The sequence below is a fragment of the Phacochoerus africanus genome, chromosome 15 (assembly GCF_016906955.1).
Source record: "Phacochoerus africanus isolate WHEZ1 chromosome 15, ROS_Pafr_v1, whole genome shotgun sequence".
Taxonomy (NCBI): Eukaryota; Metazoa; Chordata; class Mammalia; order Artiodactyla; family Suidae; genus Phacochoerus; species Phacochoerus africanus.
The window spans coordinates 90,871,390-90,891,223 of record NC_062558.1 but is presented as its reverse complement, the minus strand read 5'-3'; the positions used below and the strand labels follow the sequence as shown (position 1 = coordinate 90,891,223).

Genomic DNA, 19,834 nt, shown 5'->3' with positions numbered 1-19,834 from the left:
GGTTTTAAAATCAGCAGACTTGCCTATCTCTGGATGACAATATTTAAAGAGCAAAATGCCCCATCCCGAGTGGTTCTTGTAAACCATGACCGAGGAGGCCTTCTGCAGATGAAGCTACCTTCTGTCAGTTCCCTCCTTGAAAGCAGTGGCTCAGCTCTAATTGGCTGCTAGGGATAAATATTTACAGGACTGTATAAACGGAAGCATCTGCCTCCAAAGTCTGTTCGCAGGGTCTCCACGGCAGCACCCAGGAAAGCTAGCGTGCTGGGGCGGGGCGGGGGTGGGGGCAGGGGGTGGCTCTCCAGGCAGGCTATCCTTTTCCTACAAATTGACAAGCACTGTAGTCTTCCAGACTCAAGACTGAATGTCTAATTAAATTTCCAGCCCAGAATAACGGTGTTGGCTCCTCCTGGGTTCAGGAAGGCCACAGCTTCGTGTTCAGCAGGGAGGGAGGTCCCGAGAGGATGTGCACAGCCGGGCTCCCGCCCCCGCCTGCCCAGCCCTGAAGACCTCAGGCTTAGGAGACAGATGCTTCCTAGTCAGTCCTGACTCGACCAATGACCACTTTTGAGGGAGGAGTTACTTCAACCTGTGGGAAACACAGCCTCCTCTGCTTCATGGGGATAAAATCCCTACCTCACAGGCCGTGATAAAGACTTGCAACCACAAGGGACAGAAAGCACCCAAGACAAGGCTCAGGAGCCAATAATATCTGATATGTGGGTCCCAAACTGGGCTACATGTGAGGGTGCTTTAAGAATACAAATTCTTGGAGTTCTCCTGTGGCACAGCAGGTTAAGGATCTGGTGTTGTCACTGCAGTGGCCTGGGTTGGATCTTTGGCTCGGAAACTTCTGCATTCTATTGATGTGGTCCCCCCGCCCCATGCCTCCCAAAAAGAACACAAACCTTGGTCTCGTTCTGGTCCCACTGGAAAATCACCAGGACCCAGGAATCTGTTTTGTTTTGTTTCTTGGTCTTGTTATGTCCGCTCCCATGGCATAAGGAGGTTCCTAGGCCAGGGGTTGAATTGGAGCTACAGCTGCCGGCCTATACCACAGCCACAGCAATGAAGGATCCCTAACCCACTGAGTGAGGCCAGGGATTGAACCTGCATCCTCATGGATGCTAGTCAGATTTGTTTCTGCTGAGCCATGATGGGAATGCCCCTGTTTTTTGTTTGTTTGTTTGTTTGTTTTTAAGGAGCTCTCTAGATGATCCAGACGATCTTTTTTTTTTTTTTTTGTCTTTTTAGGGCCACACCCACAGCATATGGAGGTTCCCAGGCTAGGGATCCAATCGGAGCTGTAGCCACCGGCCTATGCAACAGCCACAGCAATGCCAGATTCCTAACCCACAGAGCCACACCTGCAACCTACACCACAGTTCATGGCAACGCCAGATCCCTAACCCACTGATCGAGGTCAGGGTTCGAACCCGCGTCCTCATGGATGCTAGTCAGGTTCGTTAACTGCTGAGCCACTTGGGAACTCCAATCTAGATGATCTTGATGTCATCAGCCAGCCTGGGTCACATCAACTTCAACCCACTGAGGTTTAGCCTCCAGTCCCGCTTAGCACAGGAAGCGGGCCTAGGCTACAACCTGTAGAGGCTCACAGCCCCCAAATTCCCGCAAGACTCCTGTTGCAGACCCTCCTTTGGTTTTCTCCTGCCCACTCTGGTTCTAATGATTCTGCTTATCCCAGTCTCCCCAGCAAGATGGCAGGCCTTAGGGGCAGTGATGGACGGGATCCAGCAGGTCTTGCAGCTCTTGGCACCCCCACCCCCAGAGGGCACTTGGCGTTGGCTGTGGTTGTCAGGTTGCTGACAGAGGTTACAATACACACACTCATCCTGCATCATGATCTCAGTGAGCTCTGGTGAGAAGCACTGTGCTGGGAGCAGAGGGACCCAAGGGGCAGAGGAAGAGCATGAGCCTTGCAGCAGACAGCTGGCTCACTGCTCCTGGGCTGTGCCGTGCCGGCGGTTACTGGACCTCTGAGAGCAACATCTTCTCAATGTCATGGCAGAGGGTGGAGGTGGGCGGCCTGGGAGCTCACAGAGGGAGCCATCCTGGTTGGGAGATGGAGCATGATGGCGGGAGGGGAGGGGGGTAGGGAGGGTCAGGGACCATCTCTCTAACGAGAGATGGTTGATGGAATCAACTACTCCTCTGGGTCTCAGATGACCCCGTGAGCTCAGCCTTCTTGGTCCAGACTCCCAGCAGGACAAGTGGAGCTCAGCTTGGCTGAGGCCTCCTGCTGGACAGTGTCAGCCTGAGCCCAGTGCCCATGGGCGCTAGTCTCTGCCTGGGTCCCAGGAAAGGAGGTGGAGTTCTTGGGATTTCAGCTGAGAAACTCTGGAAAGCTCAACTCATTGTAGTGTTAACTGTGGTTCTACTGCGAACCAAAAAGACCCCCGGCCTCACAACCACAGCCAGCAGCTGCTTCTGGAACCAGGCGAGAGAGGCTTCCTAGAGCTTAGGGATGTGGGATCTTCATTTGCAGTGATGACTTCCTAGGTCTCTCGCTGACACTCCCACCCACTGCTGCTCCAGTATCCCCCATACGGACTGAGCCCACCCACCCCCCTCGCCTTTCCTCCTTCCTGGACGCTTCGTGGTGCCTGACTGGCTGTCCCCTTACACGGCTAACCTCTTCTGAAAGTGACCTGTTCACCTTCTGCCTTAACTGGAGCCTGGCCCCCTCCAGGCCCACTTCCCTGCACCCCTTCCAGGAGACTTCTCTTCCTTTAGGGCCAGATCAGTAGGTGGTGTTCCCCCGTTCCTTCTCCTAAATGACTCCTCCCCTGCCCCTTTCCCTTTGGAACTGCTGCTGGCAGCCGCTCGTCTCCCCATCACATTTGTCCTCCCTATTGCTGTGCTCCAGTGACCTCACAACTCCCTGCCACGAGGACCTGAGCTCCCTGATCACCTCCTTCCCATCACCACTCTGGTCATCCTTCTAGCAGCTTAAACCTCCTTGGCATCCTCCACTCTCAGCCCCCTGCCCCTCACCTTTGACAGTTTTACTTAGCCACACTCCTGCAATCACATCAGGGAAGTTATCACTACCAGGGACCAACCCCCCACCCGAAGTCTCAGTTCAAGCATCACCCTCTTGATTTCTGACTCACACACTCTGTTGCCCATCCCCATGGCAACATATCTCATCGACACCCCCAAGACCCATCCGCCCCACCACCTATTTCAACTCTCCATCACCCACCGCTGTCTTTCACTTCCCTCCTGTTATGGGCTGAACTGTGTCTCCCTAAAATTCCTAAATTGAAGCCCTAATCCCCTGTACCTCAGCATGGGGCTGTATTTGGAGATGGGGTCTTTTAATTTAATTTAATTTCATTTCATTTTCCCACTGTACAGCAGAGATGGGGTCTTTACAGAGGTAATTAATTAAAATGAGGTCATTAGGGTGGGCCCTAATCCAACATCTACGAGCCAAGGAGAGAGGTGCCAGAAGAAACCAACTCTGTGGACACCTTGGTCTTGGACTTCTAGCCTCCAGAACTTGAGAGGCTGTTGTTTAAGCACCTCCAGTCTGTAGTACATGTTATGGCAGCCTGAGCAGAATCACACACCTCCTAACTCAGATCAGACTCCAACATCATAACCATTCCCTTGCCACACCTCTTTCCTTCCATTATGCTCTGCAATCTTGTCTGAACCCAGCAACCCACTTTCTCCTTGCCTGAGCCTCAGAACCTGAACACTGTGGTGGGGGGTAGGGGAGGAACTGCAAAATAAGGCTAATTATCCTGCGATATAGCACTGGAAACTATATCTAGTCACTTATGATGGAGCATGATAATGTGAGAAAAAGAATGTATATATGTATGTGTGACTGGGTCACCATGCTGTACAGTAGAAAATTGACAGTAAACCAGCTATAGTGGAAAAACACTGTAACCAGCTATAGTGGAAAAAAAGAAAAATCATTATTTTTTTAAAAGGCTACTTAGTTTCTTCTAAAATGCATGACCCCCAAGCCTTCAAATATGGGCCCAACATAGTCCATGAATCTTAGCAAGTTTCCTGAGTAGCTTGTCTTTCCCACTTTCCAAGAGGCTATTTCATACATGCTCTTCTGTCTCCAGCATCCCATCCCAGCATCTGTTGGCACATGGCCATGGCTCTGCTGATCTGAGGCCAGAAGCCACCGGTTGGGAACCTCCTCATATTCCTGCCACCACAGTTACGAACCAGGGGACCTCAGACCCAGGTTCTGTTTCCCCTGTACCAACCAAAAGCACCTGCCTCTCTGGGTTCCATCTCCTTTTGCCTTTGCAAGAATCCCATCCCTCTATTTGTCTCCTCACTTCTCATTAACAATTTCACTTAACTAGATTACATCCATGCCTTTGCCTCTTCTACTAAATACATTTCCTTTGACTCCCATCCTCTTCAAACCACTCACACTGTCCTGCTGCTTCTAGTACCAAAATGTCTGAAAAGAGCATCCACCTTTACTGACTGCCATTCAGTGACCGTCTCATCAACACTTCCTTCCTGCTGTTGAATTGCTCCCATCTGCATATAACCATTCACTGTTCCCACCACTCCAGTCTGACTTTGGTGAAGGTCAGGGATGAGTTAGGGTTGCCAAGCCCAGAATCTCCTCTTTGTCCTGTTCTTCTACAAGCTCTCAGCAGCATCTCACGGGGTTGGCAGCTCTCTCCTTCCCTCTTGGATCTTTGTGATTCATTTCCTGGTCTTCTTTTGACGTCACAGGCTACTCTTTCTTAATTCCCTTTGCATCTTTCTCTACCTGACCTCTGAGGCCCCCTTCTTCTGTTTCTAGATGATCTCATGCAGGTCCATGACTTTAAACATCACTTCTGTGCTGATGGCATTCAAATTTATATCTCTGTACTGACCTCTCCCTTGAGCCCCAGACGCATAGATCTAACTTGATGTCTCCACTTAGATGACTCAAGGCATCTCAGCCGTAACATCTGTCTCCGTTCTGTGGCCACTTCTCCAACCTGGTTCTCATCTCGGTGAATGGTGCCACCATCTACTCAGTGGCTCAAATCAAAAACCTAGGAATCTTTCTCATTCCTTTTGCTGTCACTTCTACTTTGAAATATATCTAGACCCTTCCCGTGTCTTTCCATCTTCACTCCCATCTCTAGCCCAAGCTGCCTTAATCTTTCACTCTCACACTGAAATCATTTCCTAAGTGATTTCCCTGTTTCCCTTTGGTGGGAAGGGGCCCTCCTGGGAGGAGGGGACTCTGTGAAGGATGGGCTTCCTGCTGTGCAGATGACAGACAGTGAGAACTGGATTAATTAGATTTCTAAAGGGAAGGCATGTGTGTGTGTGTGTGTGTGTGTGTGTCTCCTCCTTTCTGCCGTGCTTCCCTCAGAAACAGCACTTCCATTCAGAAAGCCAGATCAAGTGTCATTAACAAATTAATTCCGATTAGCACAGCCCAAGCACTTAGACCCGAGGGCAATCCTGGTCAATCCTGCAGGGAGACGGCTTGGGCCTGGCCTGCTAATAAAGTGGGAAACAGAGGCAATTCTTTTGAGGACTGTCTCTGTCCCTAGAGGGGGAGAAGAGTGGGATCTGATTACACCATGGTCTCCTGAGGGAATTAACTTACTTTGGAGTGATAAGTTATTAATTCCCCCACTTGGCAGTGAGGTTGGGGAGAATGGAGTCGGCTCTTTCACCTTCCCGTGGCCCATGCATCCTAAATCCGTGAGAACCAAGCATTTGAAGGTACTCAATAACTAAATGAAAGCAAAATTAATTGGGAAGTGGGAACTAAGTCTGGAGCCCAGTATCCTTAGTGGCTCTTCATTGTTTTATGTAACAAATATAATGGGGGCCTGACTGTGTTTGGCACAGCATATTCAGAAATTAAACCAGATAAGGCTCCTATCCTCCTGGACCTTGTAGCCTGGTGAAGGGAGGCCAGTAATTGGCATGAATCAAACAAATGAAAAGCTGACTTCAGGGAGTGAGAAATGCAGTCAAGGTGAGAAAACGGGACAAGGGGACAGAGTGCGTGTGGGAGAGGTGGCAATAGGTGCGGAGTGTTCGAGGAAGGTCTAGGGTGGGACACTTGAGCAGAGCTCTGGATCATACAAGGAGCTAACCAGCCCTGGGGAAGAACTTTCCAGGGAAAGAGAAGGGTCTGTTCCCTGACGACCCCACCCCCTCATCCTCCCAGCACGTCTGGCGTGGCCATCTTTGCCAGCCAGACTGCTCTCTTCATGGAGCTGGGCAGGCAGACATGGCCTTGCCCATAGTGGGTCCTCCTGCCTGGATGCTGTCCCTCCCTCTGGCCCCTCTTACTCCCATCAGAGAGCTTTGCTCACTTCCCACCTCTTCCTATAAAGCCTTCTGAAAGCTTCCCAGTTGGAAGGGCTCCCCCCTGAATCCGAAGTCCTGGGGCCGTTATTTGGCACCTGCTGGCTCTACTGCCTTACATGGTCGACACTGCGTTCCTAGATACTTGGATCTGCTCCCCTGTATACACTCTCCTCTTCAATTCCTATCCAGGGACCTGCTCAGGGCCAGCGGCTTCATTCTCTCTGTCTCTTACACTCCCCAGGCCTAGCCCAAGTCGCCGGCTTATAGACACTCGGGGAGTCTGAATGGACTCATGGCTGCACGAAAACCTGAGCGGCAGAGGGAGGCTTACAGAAGTCTCACCTCTCATGCAGGACTCTCTAATGCAGGCAAGAAAGGAAGACTCTCAATCCAGTCCCTGAGAATAGGGCTTACTTTGGATCTGAAAAGTGTTTCCAGAAGGATGATTTGAAACTTTTAAGGCCTCTGCTGGCTTTCTTATGGGAATGCTCAGAAACGTTCATAAGAGCAGCAGGCAGAAGGAGAAGGTCAGCTTGAAGATGAAGAGTTCTAGGACCAAAAACATCACACGAAGGAGGCAGCCAGTCACCCTCCCAGAGGTGGGTTCCATTCCAAGTCTCCATCTGACAGCTCTCCCAGTGACTCGGACCCCTAAACGAGTACCATCCCTGCCAACCAGTAAAATACATAAGCTTCACTGTAGCTGGTCTTCCTCCAGCTCAAAACTCTCCCTCTCTCAATATTCCAGGACATAACTCCGATTCCAGTGCTAGCCAGCCTCACCCAGAATGCTAGAATATCGTCAGGTGAAACACGAGGGTATAAAAGTCATCTTCAGTTTCAAGTCACCGAGGCCAACTGGGGCTGGAGGGAGGCCTGAGTGCCCTGGGCTGTGGCAAATGGGGATGAGGCATGGTGCCTGCCCCCGGAGAAAGGGAGGCCGATGGGCATGAGGAGGATGAGATGAGCGTGGATTCGCGCTGGGCACTGCTGCTAACCTTTCACGAGGACCGTCCTGGCCTCAGCCCACTCGCTCCTCCCGTCTGACGTCAGCAGGCCGATTGGAGGCAAGCGTTCATCCTCGTTGGAAGCCATTCTGACTATCTTTCTCAACTGAGTGAACAGATCCCCCTCACTGAGACGGCGGAAATTAATGACAACATCCAAGACAAAGAACTGTGGGGGAAACAGGTCAAACACGTCACTCAGGGCAGCTGGCCAAGACATCAGGCCTTCCCTGAGCCTTCACATGGGAGCAGGATGGGGGATGCTCAGGCCCATGGTCCCCAGCATAGGTGATGGTTTGGGAGAGTCACAATGTGGGGACTGGCCCGATGTAGTCAAATGTACTGGACTCCAAGCTGCCCCAAATCAAAGGCCAGATTAAACTTAGCCAAGGAAAGCTCGTTTCTGCAGTTCCTGGTTGACATCGAACCATTATGTTTGTGGGGAATTGAGTAGAAATTGGTACAAGTGCTGTTGGAGAGCAGTGTCAATCAAAATCGAAAATGTGCATACTCTGTGATTCAGCAATTGCTCTTACTAATACACACTTTAGCCCAAGGCTTAGAAAAACCTACATTCTTGTGTCCTGGAAAACATATAAAGGAATGTGCAAACCAGCCTTGTGGGCAACAGCAAAATGGTGGAGGGAGCCCAGCTTCTCCAGCAGGGGACTGGCTAAGGAAAATGTGGTGTATTTGTCCAGCAGTTAAAAGCAATGAACCAGGGACAGATCCCAAACATGCTGGTGAGTGGAGAAAAAAAGCAAGTCAGCAAGTAACATTCAGAGGAAGATTAAAATGGAAAAAGAACACACAAAATGCTCTATGCAGATGTGGGCACAAACATGTGCCTTGTGTGTGAGGCCTGTGAGTTGTCATTCAGTAGCTCTGAAGCTAGAGCCTTGGGCCTTGTTAAGGGTTTTATTCCTAGCCCCAGGCAGGATCCCTTCTCAGCTGGCTGCCCTGAGTATCTGGTCCCATGCCCTGAGCAGGTACAGGAGTCCTGAGAACATGTCTGGAAGGCACAGATACTATGGCATGTGGGAGGCTGGGAAATGCTGAGTTTGACTTTTGAATTAAGAGGGAGAAAGGTTCTTGTTTTTGTAGCCAGCCAGGCACAAGGTGGGCTTCGAACCTGGGAATAGGGGCTCTCAGACGGCAGACTTAGGGCTCCTGACTTGAACTGAAAATGTCAGAGGAGCCCAAGAAGGAAGCACTGTAGAACAAATACCAGGGTGGTCCCTGTGGTAGGTATCAAACTTGGGTTTAATAAAAGAGAACCCAGCTTTTAGTCAGATGGAATATTTTCGTGGAGCCTCGATATTTAGAATATACTGCCTGGTGAGCACGAGTACAGGGTCGGGAGTCCTCACGCTCAGCCTGTGCCCTAGGCCCTCAAAGACTCTCGTTTGCTCCCTGGAACCCGGTCTTAGGACCTGAGCTTCAGGGGATGGAGCATGGGCTAGAGACAGTGGCAGACTTAGGAATCCTTCTCACACTCAGACAAGCCACTTAACCTAAGTCTCGTTTCCTCATCTGTCTAGTGGAGGGTCCAAGGCCCCCTTTGCAGGGTCGTCATAGGATCAGACGGGATGAATGTGATTAGGGGCCAAGTCCACGGTCTGGACATGGAAATTGTGACAGTCACGACATGTCTGTCTGTGTGTGGTCTCCAGGAAGGCGATGGCCTGGGTGTCTGCAAGTGGAAGGGCTGAGAATATGATGGGTCTCATTAACGACCCTCAGTCCATCCAGGCGGTTCTTTGCGCCTGACCTGGCTGGTCAGGGCTGAAATGGGAGCCCATGGAAGACATTCTCAACTGAAGACTCTCCTCCTTCTTAAAATCCAACCAGTGGAGAGAAATGAAACTAACAAGGAATCCAGAGGACCCCCCCCCCACCTTGGGGCCACCCTGCCCCAGCTCTGCGTGTGACCCTGGGAAGGGGCTGAGCATCCCTGGGGAAGCAGGAATGGAAGAGCACATGTGTGTCCTCCCCAGGCCTGAGCGGTTGCAGCAGCAGGGGCCGCTTACCTGGTTGCAGCAGGCCACGATGACGTGCTCTGGCTCGGGCATGACACTGTTCTTCTGGGCTACCAGGGTGTCCTGGGTGTGGCCAGGGAGCCGGTAAGAGGAGAAAAGCCCATAGTATTGCTTCATACAGAGAGGCTGTCCTGACAGCTGGCCCTTGGCACAGTCGATGGGGATGGAGTGGCTGGAGGGGGAGGCAGGGAATTAGAGTTGGTTCTACCATAATTTGATGAAGCAAAACAGGGCATGGACGCCAGAACTGCATTAGGTTGGCTGCCAAAGAGCTCAACCCCCTACTTTCTAAAGGGGCGGAGTGCCCCATTTCCATGGCCCCTGGAGACCCTCCAGTGCTCTCCAGCCTCCCTTAGTCTTCTCCACCCAGTCACATGCGCTATGGATCTGGCCACTTCAGCCCCCTGAGCCTTTGCTTATAGTGTTGTATGCTCGCCAAGGCTTCCCCCCCAATCCCCTGCACTCAACTCAAGTGTTTAGAAAACTCCCTCCACTCTTTCAAGAGCTACTCCTTCATCAACTCTTCTACAAGCCTCTTCTGAGTTCAAGACCAAAAGTTTTCTTTCTCCTGTGGTCTCAGCATGTCTCATGTCCATCCCTCCTTCCTCCTTCCTTCCCCCACTTCCTCCTCCTCTCTTGCCTTTCCTTCCCCCTTCCTCCTCTTCCTTTTCTTCTCTTTCTCTGTCTCTTTTTCCTCCTTCCTTCCTACCCTCCCCTTCTCTTTCTCCCTCCCTCCCTCTCTCCTTTCCTCCCTTCCTTCCTTCCCTCCTGCCACTCTTTCAGCCACCAAATGTTACTGAGCATTCTCCTGGGCCAGGCACCATACTGGGATCTGGTGATATAGCTGCAGACAAGACCTTAGTTTCCCATTCTAGTGGGGAGCAGGTCTGGGGTATGTAGGTGGGTCAAAGAGAACAAGCAGGTGGTGAGACAGGGGGATGAGACAGACAGGGCTCAGCAGTAATGAACCTGACTAGTATGCATGAGGATGCAGGTTCTATCCCTGGCCTTGCTCAGGGGGTTAAGGATCAGTGTTGCCATGAGCTGTGGTATAGGTCGCAGACATGGATCTGATCTGGCATTACCGTGGTGTAGGCCAGCAGCTACGGCTCCAATTTGACTTCTGGTCTGGGAACTTCCATATGTCATGGGTGTGGCCCTAAAAAGACAAAAAAAAAAAAAAATCCTGTGTTGTGGGTGTCAGAATTCTGACCCCAGGGTCCAAGCCCTGAGTCACTCTGCCCCCTCCTCTCCAGAGGAATCACCCTACCCTGAAGGAGCTGCAGGTCTGAACTTCCACTCTAAGGCTAGGTAAGACTAAACTGGACCAACTTAAAAAGTGAGTGATGTTAGCTCCTGTGCCTTCCTTGCTCTGCTACCTCTGGGCTGTATGACCACAAGCACAACCCCCTTAACCTCTCTGAGCCTCAGCTTCCTGTCTGTGCAGTGGACACTGCTTAGGGCCCTTCTCTCTGTCTAGCACTGGATGCTCTTATATTACCTGCTTCTGGGGTCCCTGGGTCCCTCACACCTTCTTACTCTCCTGCTGCTCCCAGGCACCTGGTGCTTGGCCAGAAGCGGGGCCTTCTGGAGTTCCCTTCATGGCTCAGCCATTAACAAACCCGACTAGGATCCACGAGGTTGAGGGTTCGCTCCCTGGCCTCACTCAGTGGGTTAAGGATCTGGCATTGCTGTGAGCTGTGGTATAAGTCACAGACAGGGCTCAGATCCTGTGTTGCTGTGGCTCTGGTGTAGGCCGGCAGCTGCAGCTCTGATTGGACCCCTAGCCTGAGAACCTCCATATGCCGTGGGTGCGGCCCTAAAAAGACAAAAAAAAAAAAAAAAGAGGGATTTTCCTCCTAAGATCAGTGATACCCACTCTGCTTATGCAGCTCTCTAGCTATCAGGACACCCTGTGTCCACTGAGTTAGCTCTCAAGCTTGATGAGGTTGAGGAAACAGGCTCAGAAAGGGGAGACTGTTCCCTTCAAGCAACAAGTAGCAAGGCTGAACTCACCATCACTTGGCTCCAAGGACTTTTCCTTCCCTACTTTTGATGTGCTCTCTAGATTCCTGACAGTGATCTATAGCATGTGTATATATATGAGGTATGGAGGGAGGGGAGCATTTTAAAGAGATCAAGGAGGGAATGTGTTTACCCCGGGAAACGTAGTTGTTAATGGTGGGCCAGATGGGGGAAAGGTCATTCTGATGCTAGGGAAGTGTGTGTGTGTGTGTGTGTGCGTGCGTGCGCACAGCACATGAGCGTGAGGTTATTTGCTCTGTGATGGGCGCAGCCAGGAACACTGAGACAGACAAGGTCCCTGCCCTCTGGGAGCTCTTTGTCTGATGTGGCAGGGAGACTGATGAATCAACAGATTGTGCCAGAACAGAGCACTGCCCTTCCCAGGCTGGGCTCACTCCTACCTGTCCAGCAGGGCCTTGTAGCTGAGCACACCAGAGATAAGGTTGGCTGCAAACCTGCAGAGAGACATGAGACAAGACGCCTTAGTTTCTCCTCTTCCTGACCTAGGCTCCCTCCCTTCCTCCATCCTTCAGCTCCCTCCTTCCTTCCCTTCCTTCTTCCTGCATCCCTTCTTTCTTCTGTTCTCTCTACCCCCCTGTTCCCTTCCCTCCTCCCTCCTCCCTCTGTCTCTCCCAAATTCATGGACAACCCACCAGATGCCTGGCTTGGTGGTGCCCTAATCAGATCGGATTCCTGCTGCCCCACCCCCACCCCCATGCCCTCAATCCTTCACAAACCTTAGATTAAAAATGGTCCTGATCACAGATGAACCTATGCACAGAATGTGGAGAGCAGACTCTCGTGGTTGCCAAGGGGGAGGGGAGCTTGGGGTAGGTAGATGCAAACCATTACATTGAGAATGAATAAGCAGTGAGAGCCTACTGTACAGCACAGGCAACTATATCCAATCTCTTGTAACAGAACATGATAGAAGATAATGTCAGAAAAAGAATGTATATGTGTGTATGATTGGGTTACTTTGCTGTACAGCAGAAATGGACAGAACACTGTAAATCATCTATAATAAAAATTTTTTTTGCCTTTTTTGTCTTTTTAGGGCCACACCCATGGCATATGCAGTTTCCCAGGCTAGGGGTCTAATTGGAGCTGTTGCTGCCAGTCCATGCCACAGCCATGGCAACACCAGATCCGAGCCATGTCTGCTACCTACGCCACAACTCACAGCAATGCCAGATCCTTAACCCACTGGGCGAGGCCAGGGATCGAACCCACAACCTCATGGTTCCCAGTTGGATTCGTTTCCACTGTGCCATGATGGGAACTCCTATAATAAAAATTTAGAAAAAAAAAGGTCCTAAGGAGAGAACTGTGAGCAGGAGAGGAAACTGGAAGGTGAATGAGGAGGAGGATGGAGAGGAAGCCAGGAGAGGCCACAGAATAGGCAGGAGAGGGCTGGACAGTCAGGGGTGGTGGAGTTCTTCCAGGGGAAAGCCTGTGCGTGCTGGGGCTGGACTGGACCAAGACCCCCGTGGTTTGGGGAAATCCAGTCTCCTGGGAAAAGTCAGTAATTTGGTCCTGTTATTGTTAATGAAAAGGAAAGCGGGTGCTGAGGGCTGGAGGGGGTGGCATCAGAGAACTATGCCACGGGACTGCATCATCTTAATCGCCCAAGGATGATGAACCTGGCTGGCTTAATTGCATCAGGAGAGAAGCACCCCCCCTTCTATGTAATTTTGAGAACTGTTTCCAGGAGTCATTCATCTGTCTGCCCACTTCCTTCTGCCCAGGAAAGGCCAGGCTGCAGCGGAGGGGGAAGGCTGCCCCCGGCCTGCAGGTTAGTTGGGCTGGTTTTGGTGAGGAAGGAGGCAGGCAGGGTTGAGCCCTGCCCCGAGGCTGAGGGGAGCCGTGCCTCCTGTTTTTTAACTCCTTCTGAACTCTGCCCACGCTGTGCCACCTTTGGTCTTGAGGCCAGAGACCTGAGTTTGTCTCTGAGAGACTCCAGCAGGGAGAACCCCACCCCTTGCCCCACAACCCCTGCTGCAAAAAGGGCCCCTCCATAGTCATCAGTGGTTCCTGAGACCATTCCAGCAGCTCAGTGAGCTCTGAAATTGCAGCAGATGGCAGAGACTCTGGTGGCGGCGGCTGGTGGGAAAGAACCATTTCCACCCCCTCGGAGTCTCTGGTTAGAGCTGGGAGCTGCAGGACAGTAGAGGCCCAGCCCTCTGAGATAGCCTGGGGCAGCGTGTCCCAGGAACAAGCCCCAGCCTCAAGTACTGGTGGGATCAGAGGGTATAGGCTTCCTCCCAGGGCCTCAACTGGGTCCAGACTGCCACAGGGACACCTAGGGGACCATGGCTTCCAGTGGGGCCCACCCCAAATATATACATTCAAAGGCAGATCCTGCATTTGTTACGCATGTGCCCCTCACCTTTCTGACCTCCTTTCTGACCCCATGGCCTGGACGGGCCACTGTCTCAGGGTCATTTGGCCTCAGAAAGTTCAGGACGGCACAAGTTCTGGCCTTTCCTTCCTGGTGCTGAAGCCAGGCCCCCTCCTCCAGGCAGACTCCCGAGCTGTGAGCCCGGAGCCTGGTGGCCTCACCTTAGCTGGTCATTGGTGTCTTGGAAGTGCTGCCGGGCAAAAATCACAGCTGGGCTGGAGTTGACAGGCAGGGCCAGACGGTTATTGAGATACATGTCGTTCAGCCAGTACTCAGACACCTGCCAGGGAAGGTGGGGAAGGGCGCCATTACCTGTGATGGTTGCACACACGCCTTGCCTGTGGAGTGCACCAGTCCCATCCTAATGACCTCAAAGGAAAATGGGGACTCTTCACTGGATCATGCACTTTTTCCATTCATTCATTTCACCAAGCCTCAGTTATGTGCTTGGGCCTCTGTCTTCCCTGGTCCACCATGCCTGTGCTTCAGCTCTGGCCCATACTATCTCCTTTTTCCCACCCCAGTGTTCCTCCTGGTTGTTTGATACTTCACCCACATCACCTGCCTGCCCCTGTTTTTCACCCCTCTCTGCTTCCCTGACCTCATCGCCATCCTCTGCTGCCCCCATCCCTGCTACTCATCTGCCCCCTATTACTGCCCCCTATCTGCCCCCTCCGTCCCCCATCCTTATCCCCACCTGTCCTCCATCCCTGCACCCTGTCTCTCTGTCATCCCATCTCTATTCCCATCTGTTCCCTCTCTGTTCCCAACCCTATCCCCCACCCCAAACTTGTCTGTCCTTCACTCTTGCTCTCTGCTATCCCTCTGGCTCTTCCCCATGCCTTACTGTCCATTTGCTCCATCTTTGTTCACCAACCTGCCCCTCATCCAGATCCTTCTGTCTCCATATTTGCCTGCTGTACCCCGCCCCATGGAGTCCTTGTCTGCCCCTCTCAGCAGTTCTTACCCAGTTAGCTGTCTGCTCCTGCCGTTCCAGGAGCTTCTGCTGCAGGGTCTCGCCAAGGCCACCAGGGGCCCCAAACCGCTGCACAATGGCCTGGCTCCTCCTAAATTGCTCCTCAGGTACCAGGTGCTGCATGCACCGCAGGTAGGTGGCCAGGGTCTGCTGCAATGGGGGCACAGGGAGTTTGGGCAGCCCCTGGAAGAGAAGGTTCACAGGGTTTCATGCTTGCCCTTATGTGTGGTCTGTGCCTGTCACCAGATTGATCCCCTGTGTCTGTCTCTATCTGCCCCATCCTTGTTCCCTATCCTGGGACTCATCTGTTTCTAGGGCTCAGTTCAGCAGAATTATGGACTTAGGTAGCTCCTATTTGCTTTCTCCCACACCCCAGGCCTGCCTCTGGGAGAGGACACAGTGCAGAGGAAAAGACCTTGATACTGACACCAGACAGACCTGGGTTCATGGCCTGACCCTCCTGTGGACCATCTGTGAGATCCTGAACAAATAACCACTATCTCTGTGCCTCAGTTTCCTCCCCTGTAAAATGGGGGTAGTAATTTATACCTCTCACAGCATCAAAGAGACCGTAGATGTGCTTATAAAGCATAAAGAATGAGTCTAAGATGAAATAGTCCTGTCACTCATATTGACTGCTGGCCATTCTTAATTTAGGAACTTTTCCCAACTGGGGCTCCACAACCCAATTGATCTCTGAACCCAAAGGGTGTGACTGAATCCAAAGGGTGAGGTTTGGACAGGTGAAAGAGGGTGAGAGGTATAGTTCGCTGCTTGTCCTAAGGGCCAGAATTCTGCATGGTATTTCCTAGAAAGGTGACTCATGCCCTAGACTCCTTGTTAAAATCGCTCTCAGTTATGAAACCCAGGTAAGGGCATTTAGTTCCACATAGGTATGGGGAGGGAGTGGGGGTGGGGATTGCAATGGAAATCCTTCCTTTCTTAATCCCTCCAAGCTTTGGCTTCCTCATCCGTAAAACATAAATAACAATTCCTACCTTAGAGGGGCACAGAGAGAATTAAATAAGGGAAACTATTAGCCCCAAGTAGACACATCATAAAATGTTGTGATGTTACTATCTTTATCCCTCTGGGGGGATTCCTAATAGAAAACCCATAATACCTGAGGGCCCCCAGAGTGTCTCAAGAGTCTGAGCAGAACTCCCCACCAATGTCCTCCTGATTTGGGTTTCTCCGTTAATCAGCTTGGTCACTCTGGCTTCTCCTGTGTGTGTTCAACAATTACGGCTTTGCCTGCGCAGGGATTTTTGTCCTATTTTCAGATGAGGAAGCTGAGGGCCAGAGAGAGGAGAGACTAGTATCCAAGGTCATCCAGCCTTTCGAAGGCAGAGGCCGGACCTGAAGTCTGGTCCTCCCACCGCGCTTCTACTCTTTCCTCTGGCCGTTCTCTCCCTTGCTTTCTTTTCCATTTCCATCCCTCCTTTTCCTTTTCCTCACTTAGCTGGTCACAATCAGAAATCGCTGCTTTTCATGTTATTGCTTAAACTTCGCAAAGTTGGCGGATAGTGAGCTGCCTTCTTTCAGGGGTTTCTCCTCTGTGGGCTGGTGGAGACAGTGAATTTCCACCTCGGCCAGGCTGCGGAGTGAAGGGGTCCCTTGAAGGCTTACCTGTGTTTTGCTCCTGCTGCTGCTGCTGCTGCGGCTGCTGCTGCAGGAACTGGGCCGACCCCATCACCCTCAGACGCCCTGGGCGGAAGGGACCCCCGAGTGCGAGTACGCAGAGCGCGCGTGTGCCGGAGCGCATGCGCTGATGAGTGAATGGGCTCCGCCTGTCTGAGCCTATCTACAGTTCACTGACCTAGGCGGAGGAAGGCAGATGGCAGTGTGGTGGATGGGCTGTCTCTGCCCTGAGGAGCACTCAAGGACGGGTCTGGGCAGCAGTCCAGTTTGCCCAGCCCACTCTTAGAGAGCCAGGACCAGCCTCCCCACCTAACCACTCTGGTTCCTTTTTCCTTCTCTTGAGGTCTGGGGGTCCTTGTGATGGATGAGTGGGAGGCAAACACCTACAAAAAGCTCAGTCCAGCTGGTGGCCTGGCTAAGAGTGCCGGCAGGTCTGGCTGGAGCCCCTGCTAGAAACAGGCTACCCTTCTTCGGGACTCTGACTCAGCCTGCGTCCCAGAGAATCAGCGAAGGGTAAGAAAGAGAGAGGCAGGAAGTAAATCTCTGCTCAAATGTCTTAGCCCCTTAGGGCTCTTCCCAGACTTATGGACTTCTGGCTTTGCCTGGGTACAGGGGCAGGGACTTCTACAAATCAGGGTCTTTGGGCCCTGGGGTCTCAGATAAATAAACATTTCTGGGCAGTTCATGTGAGCCACACCCTGGGCTGAGCCCAGGGACAATGGAGAGACAGGGCCTGCTCTCAAGGTGGCCACAGTCCAAAAGGAGGGACAGATCAGAGGCAACAACAGAAGTGTTTGTTGGACAATGTGGTGAGCAACTTCAAGGGGAGATGCCCTTGATCTCCCTGATCAGAGTTCTGATCAGGGGTTGGAGTAAAGAGGTGTCAAAAAGAGGGACCAACATGTGCAACAACCTGAAGATCAGATCTGTTGCTCTATCTACATTGGAAGGTGAGTTGGGGTGGGAGGAAGGATTCCTGTTCAAGGAGGGTCAGCATTGTCCCAAACCAGCAGAGAAGATGGTGCTTTAAAGGCTGGGACTAGGATGGGACAAGGCTTAGATTCTGGAATCCAGCCTCATCCTAAGGCAACTCTATTAGGCTCAAAGCCATTGGAAGGAGAGTGGAGGCCCTGAGAGAAAAGAGAGTACCCAGCCCAGGTCAGGGGCTTGCCCTGACTTTGGGGCTTAGAAGTGTGAGCTGTCAGCATTCTCTCAGTATCCCCTGAAGCTACTCCCAGACCCTCCAGGCCCTCCTGGGCTCCTCAACAAACTTGGGGCAGCTCTGCAGTGTGGACTTCATGCACAGGAGAGCGCAGGACTGGGGGTCAGGCAAGCGTTGGGGGCCGATCTCACTCAGGAGTGTTCTGGAAGCAAAGGCTTGTGAGTAGGGAGAGCAGGGATGAGAGAGAGAGCTCCAAACATCACTCACAGGCTCCTCCTCACTGCTGGGACTTTTTGCTGCCATCTTAGGGGGAGTTTTTTCCAGGATGGGCATCTTGATGACTCCTGATTGGGGAAGCAGAGATGCAGACCTGAGGACCAAGAAGCAGAGAGGCATCAACATGACAGCCACCTAGACCTGCCATGGACCCTTCACCTTCCACCGCCTGGCACCCTGTCCCTGCCCTATGAGGAGGCCAAAGCTGGGCAGGAGTATTCAGGAGCTTGGCTCCAATCTTCTGACTTCCAGACCAGTTCCCCTGACCACAGTGTCCTCTTTGAGCTTCCATTAGGAGAGGGTGGGGCCTGAAGTGAGCCTTCATCTGGCCCTTGTTCCACAAGACTGCGTCATCCAGGCTCAGCTGACCACCCCCCCCCCCCCCCAGCCCCAACAACCACCACCAGAGCAGTATGGGAGGGAGCAGGGCTGGGCTTGCTCACTCCAAATCCACGAGGTCATTGGCTGAGCACTTGCATTGTTCCTGTCTGGCACTGATAGATATGTGCTTTGCAGATTAAAATCTCTTTTTCCCACCAGATTGTGCGCTTCTTCAGGGCAAGACTATACCGGCCCTGTTCAGTGCTTTACCTCTGGTCCCCAGCCCTTCTCTGGCATGGGGTAAAATCAGTGTTGGGTAGCTAAGTATAAGGAATGCATGTGTGCATGAATGAATACAATGTCCTCCAAGGTGCTGGGCTCCAGGAGGCACTCTAGGCTGATGGGAAACTGGCCTGTGGCCAAAACAGGGAGGACCCTGTTGGATGGGCTGTGAAGTAGGTAGTCTTTGGTCTGCAGGCTCCCAGTATAGGTGGCATGGGAATACTGAAAGAGGTGGTACAGGGAAGCTGAGCTGCTCAGGCCCTTAGGCCCCCTTGAATAGGCCTGGAGAGAGGTGGATTAATTTTCAAGGTACGGTAGAAGTGAGCCAGGCCAAAAGGGCCAAAAGCCAGTTTTAAAGCTAGTGGGGCCCAACCTCTTCCCAGAGATCACCTGCATAGGCATAAACACCTACCCATAGTTTCTGCTCATTTACCCCCATTCTTTCCTAAGAGCCTAAAGCTACAGCTTACTCCATTCCACTTCACCACCTTACCCCCACCTTACCCCCACCCCCGCACAGGCAAAGTGAGAGAGTGGAAGCTGGGTGCAAAGCACAGCTGACCCAAAGACAGAGCATCCAGAAAGATGGATAATCCTAGCCCAGGGGTAGAGGAGCCCAGGGTTGCCTGGCAGCACTGGGCAAAGAATGTGGAGTCCTCATTGGCCCTGGAGTGCGGCAGAGGGGTGGGGGTGGGGGGCTACTCACTGCAAAGCAAAAGCAGCAGCAGCAGCAGCATCCCGGTGAGAGTCAATCCCAGCACAGTGGAGTTTTGAGGGGGTGACGAGGCCACGGTCAAGTTGGTAAAGACCTGACAGACAGTGTGGCTAATGTGTCCTCTTGCTCTGGCTCCCAGCCACAGCGGGAAGATACCAGTCAAGCCTCAGAGACCTCATGTCTCAGAGAGAGACACAAGATTGGAGTAGGATGGTTTTGTGTGTACCAAAGGGAAGGGCCTGATCCCTGCCTGCCAGGTGTTCTTTCTCTTTGGCTCTCAGGCTGGCACCTAAAGGGTGTATATGTGTTTGTGTCTTTCTGTGTCAGTTTGGTGCCCTCCAGTCCATGCTTCTGCCAGCCTAGTTTCTGAAGGATGCCTGGAGGGGGTCTCTGCTCTGCCCCAGAGGCCCAAACCCAGCTTAGCCGTGGGGCGATTGGCTGTTGGCATGCTCCAGGGACTCACTGCGACCACGCTGACAGCCCACCCCCTGCCTCCACCAGAGTCTGAGAGAGGCGGATTCCAGCCAATTACCTCAGCCTGTCAGCATGAGACCTGCAGACCCTCTGACCACGCACAGGAAGTGCAGACCCTGGCGTTTAGCAGTCGGGGGTCCATGAGAAGTGTGGACATCCACGTGGAGCCGTAAAGC

At 52.3% G+C, this 19,834-nt stretch overlaps 1 protein-coding gene across 1 annotated transcript in view; it reads right to left on the bottom strand.

Moving 5' to 3' along the window:
• CHAT (choline O-acetyltransferase) overlaps nt 1-17,965 on the bottom strand; it is a 49,539-nt gene extending 31,574 nt beyond the window's left edge. The window contains exons 1-6 of the mRNA XM_047761117.1: nt 17,858-17,965; nt 14,779-14,970; nt 13,973-14,091; nt 11,812-11,865; nt 9,377-9,557; nt 7,338-7,515 (exon numbers count right to left, since the gene is read on the bottom strand). Of these exons, the coding sequence (XP_047617073.1) occupies nt 7,338-7,515; nt 9,377-9,557; nt 11,812-11,865; nt 13,973-14,091; nt 14,779-14,970; nt 17,858-17,923 (790 nt within the window). The 5' untranslated portion in view covers nt 17,924-17,965. The remainder of the gene's footprint in view (nt 1-7,337; nt 7,516-9,376; nt 9,558-11,811; nt 11,866-13,972; nt 14,092-14,778; nt 14,971-17,857) is intronic.
• Nucleotides 17,966-19,834: the final 1,869 nt, after the last annotated feature.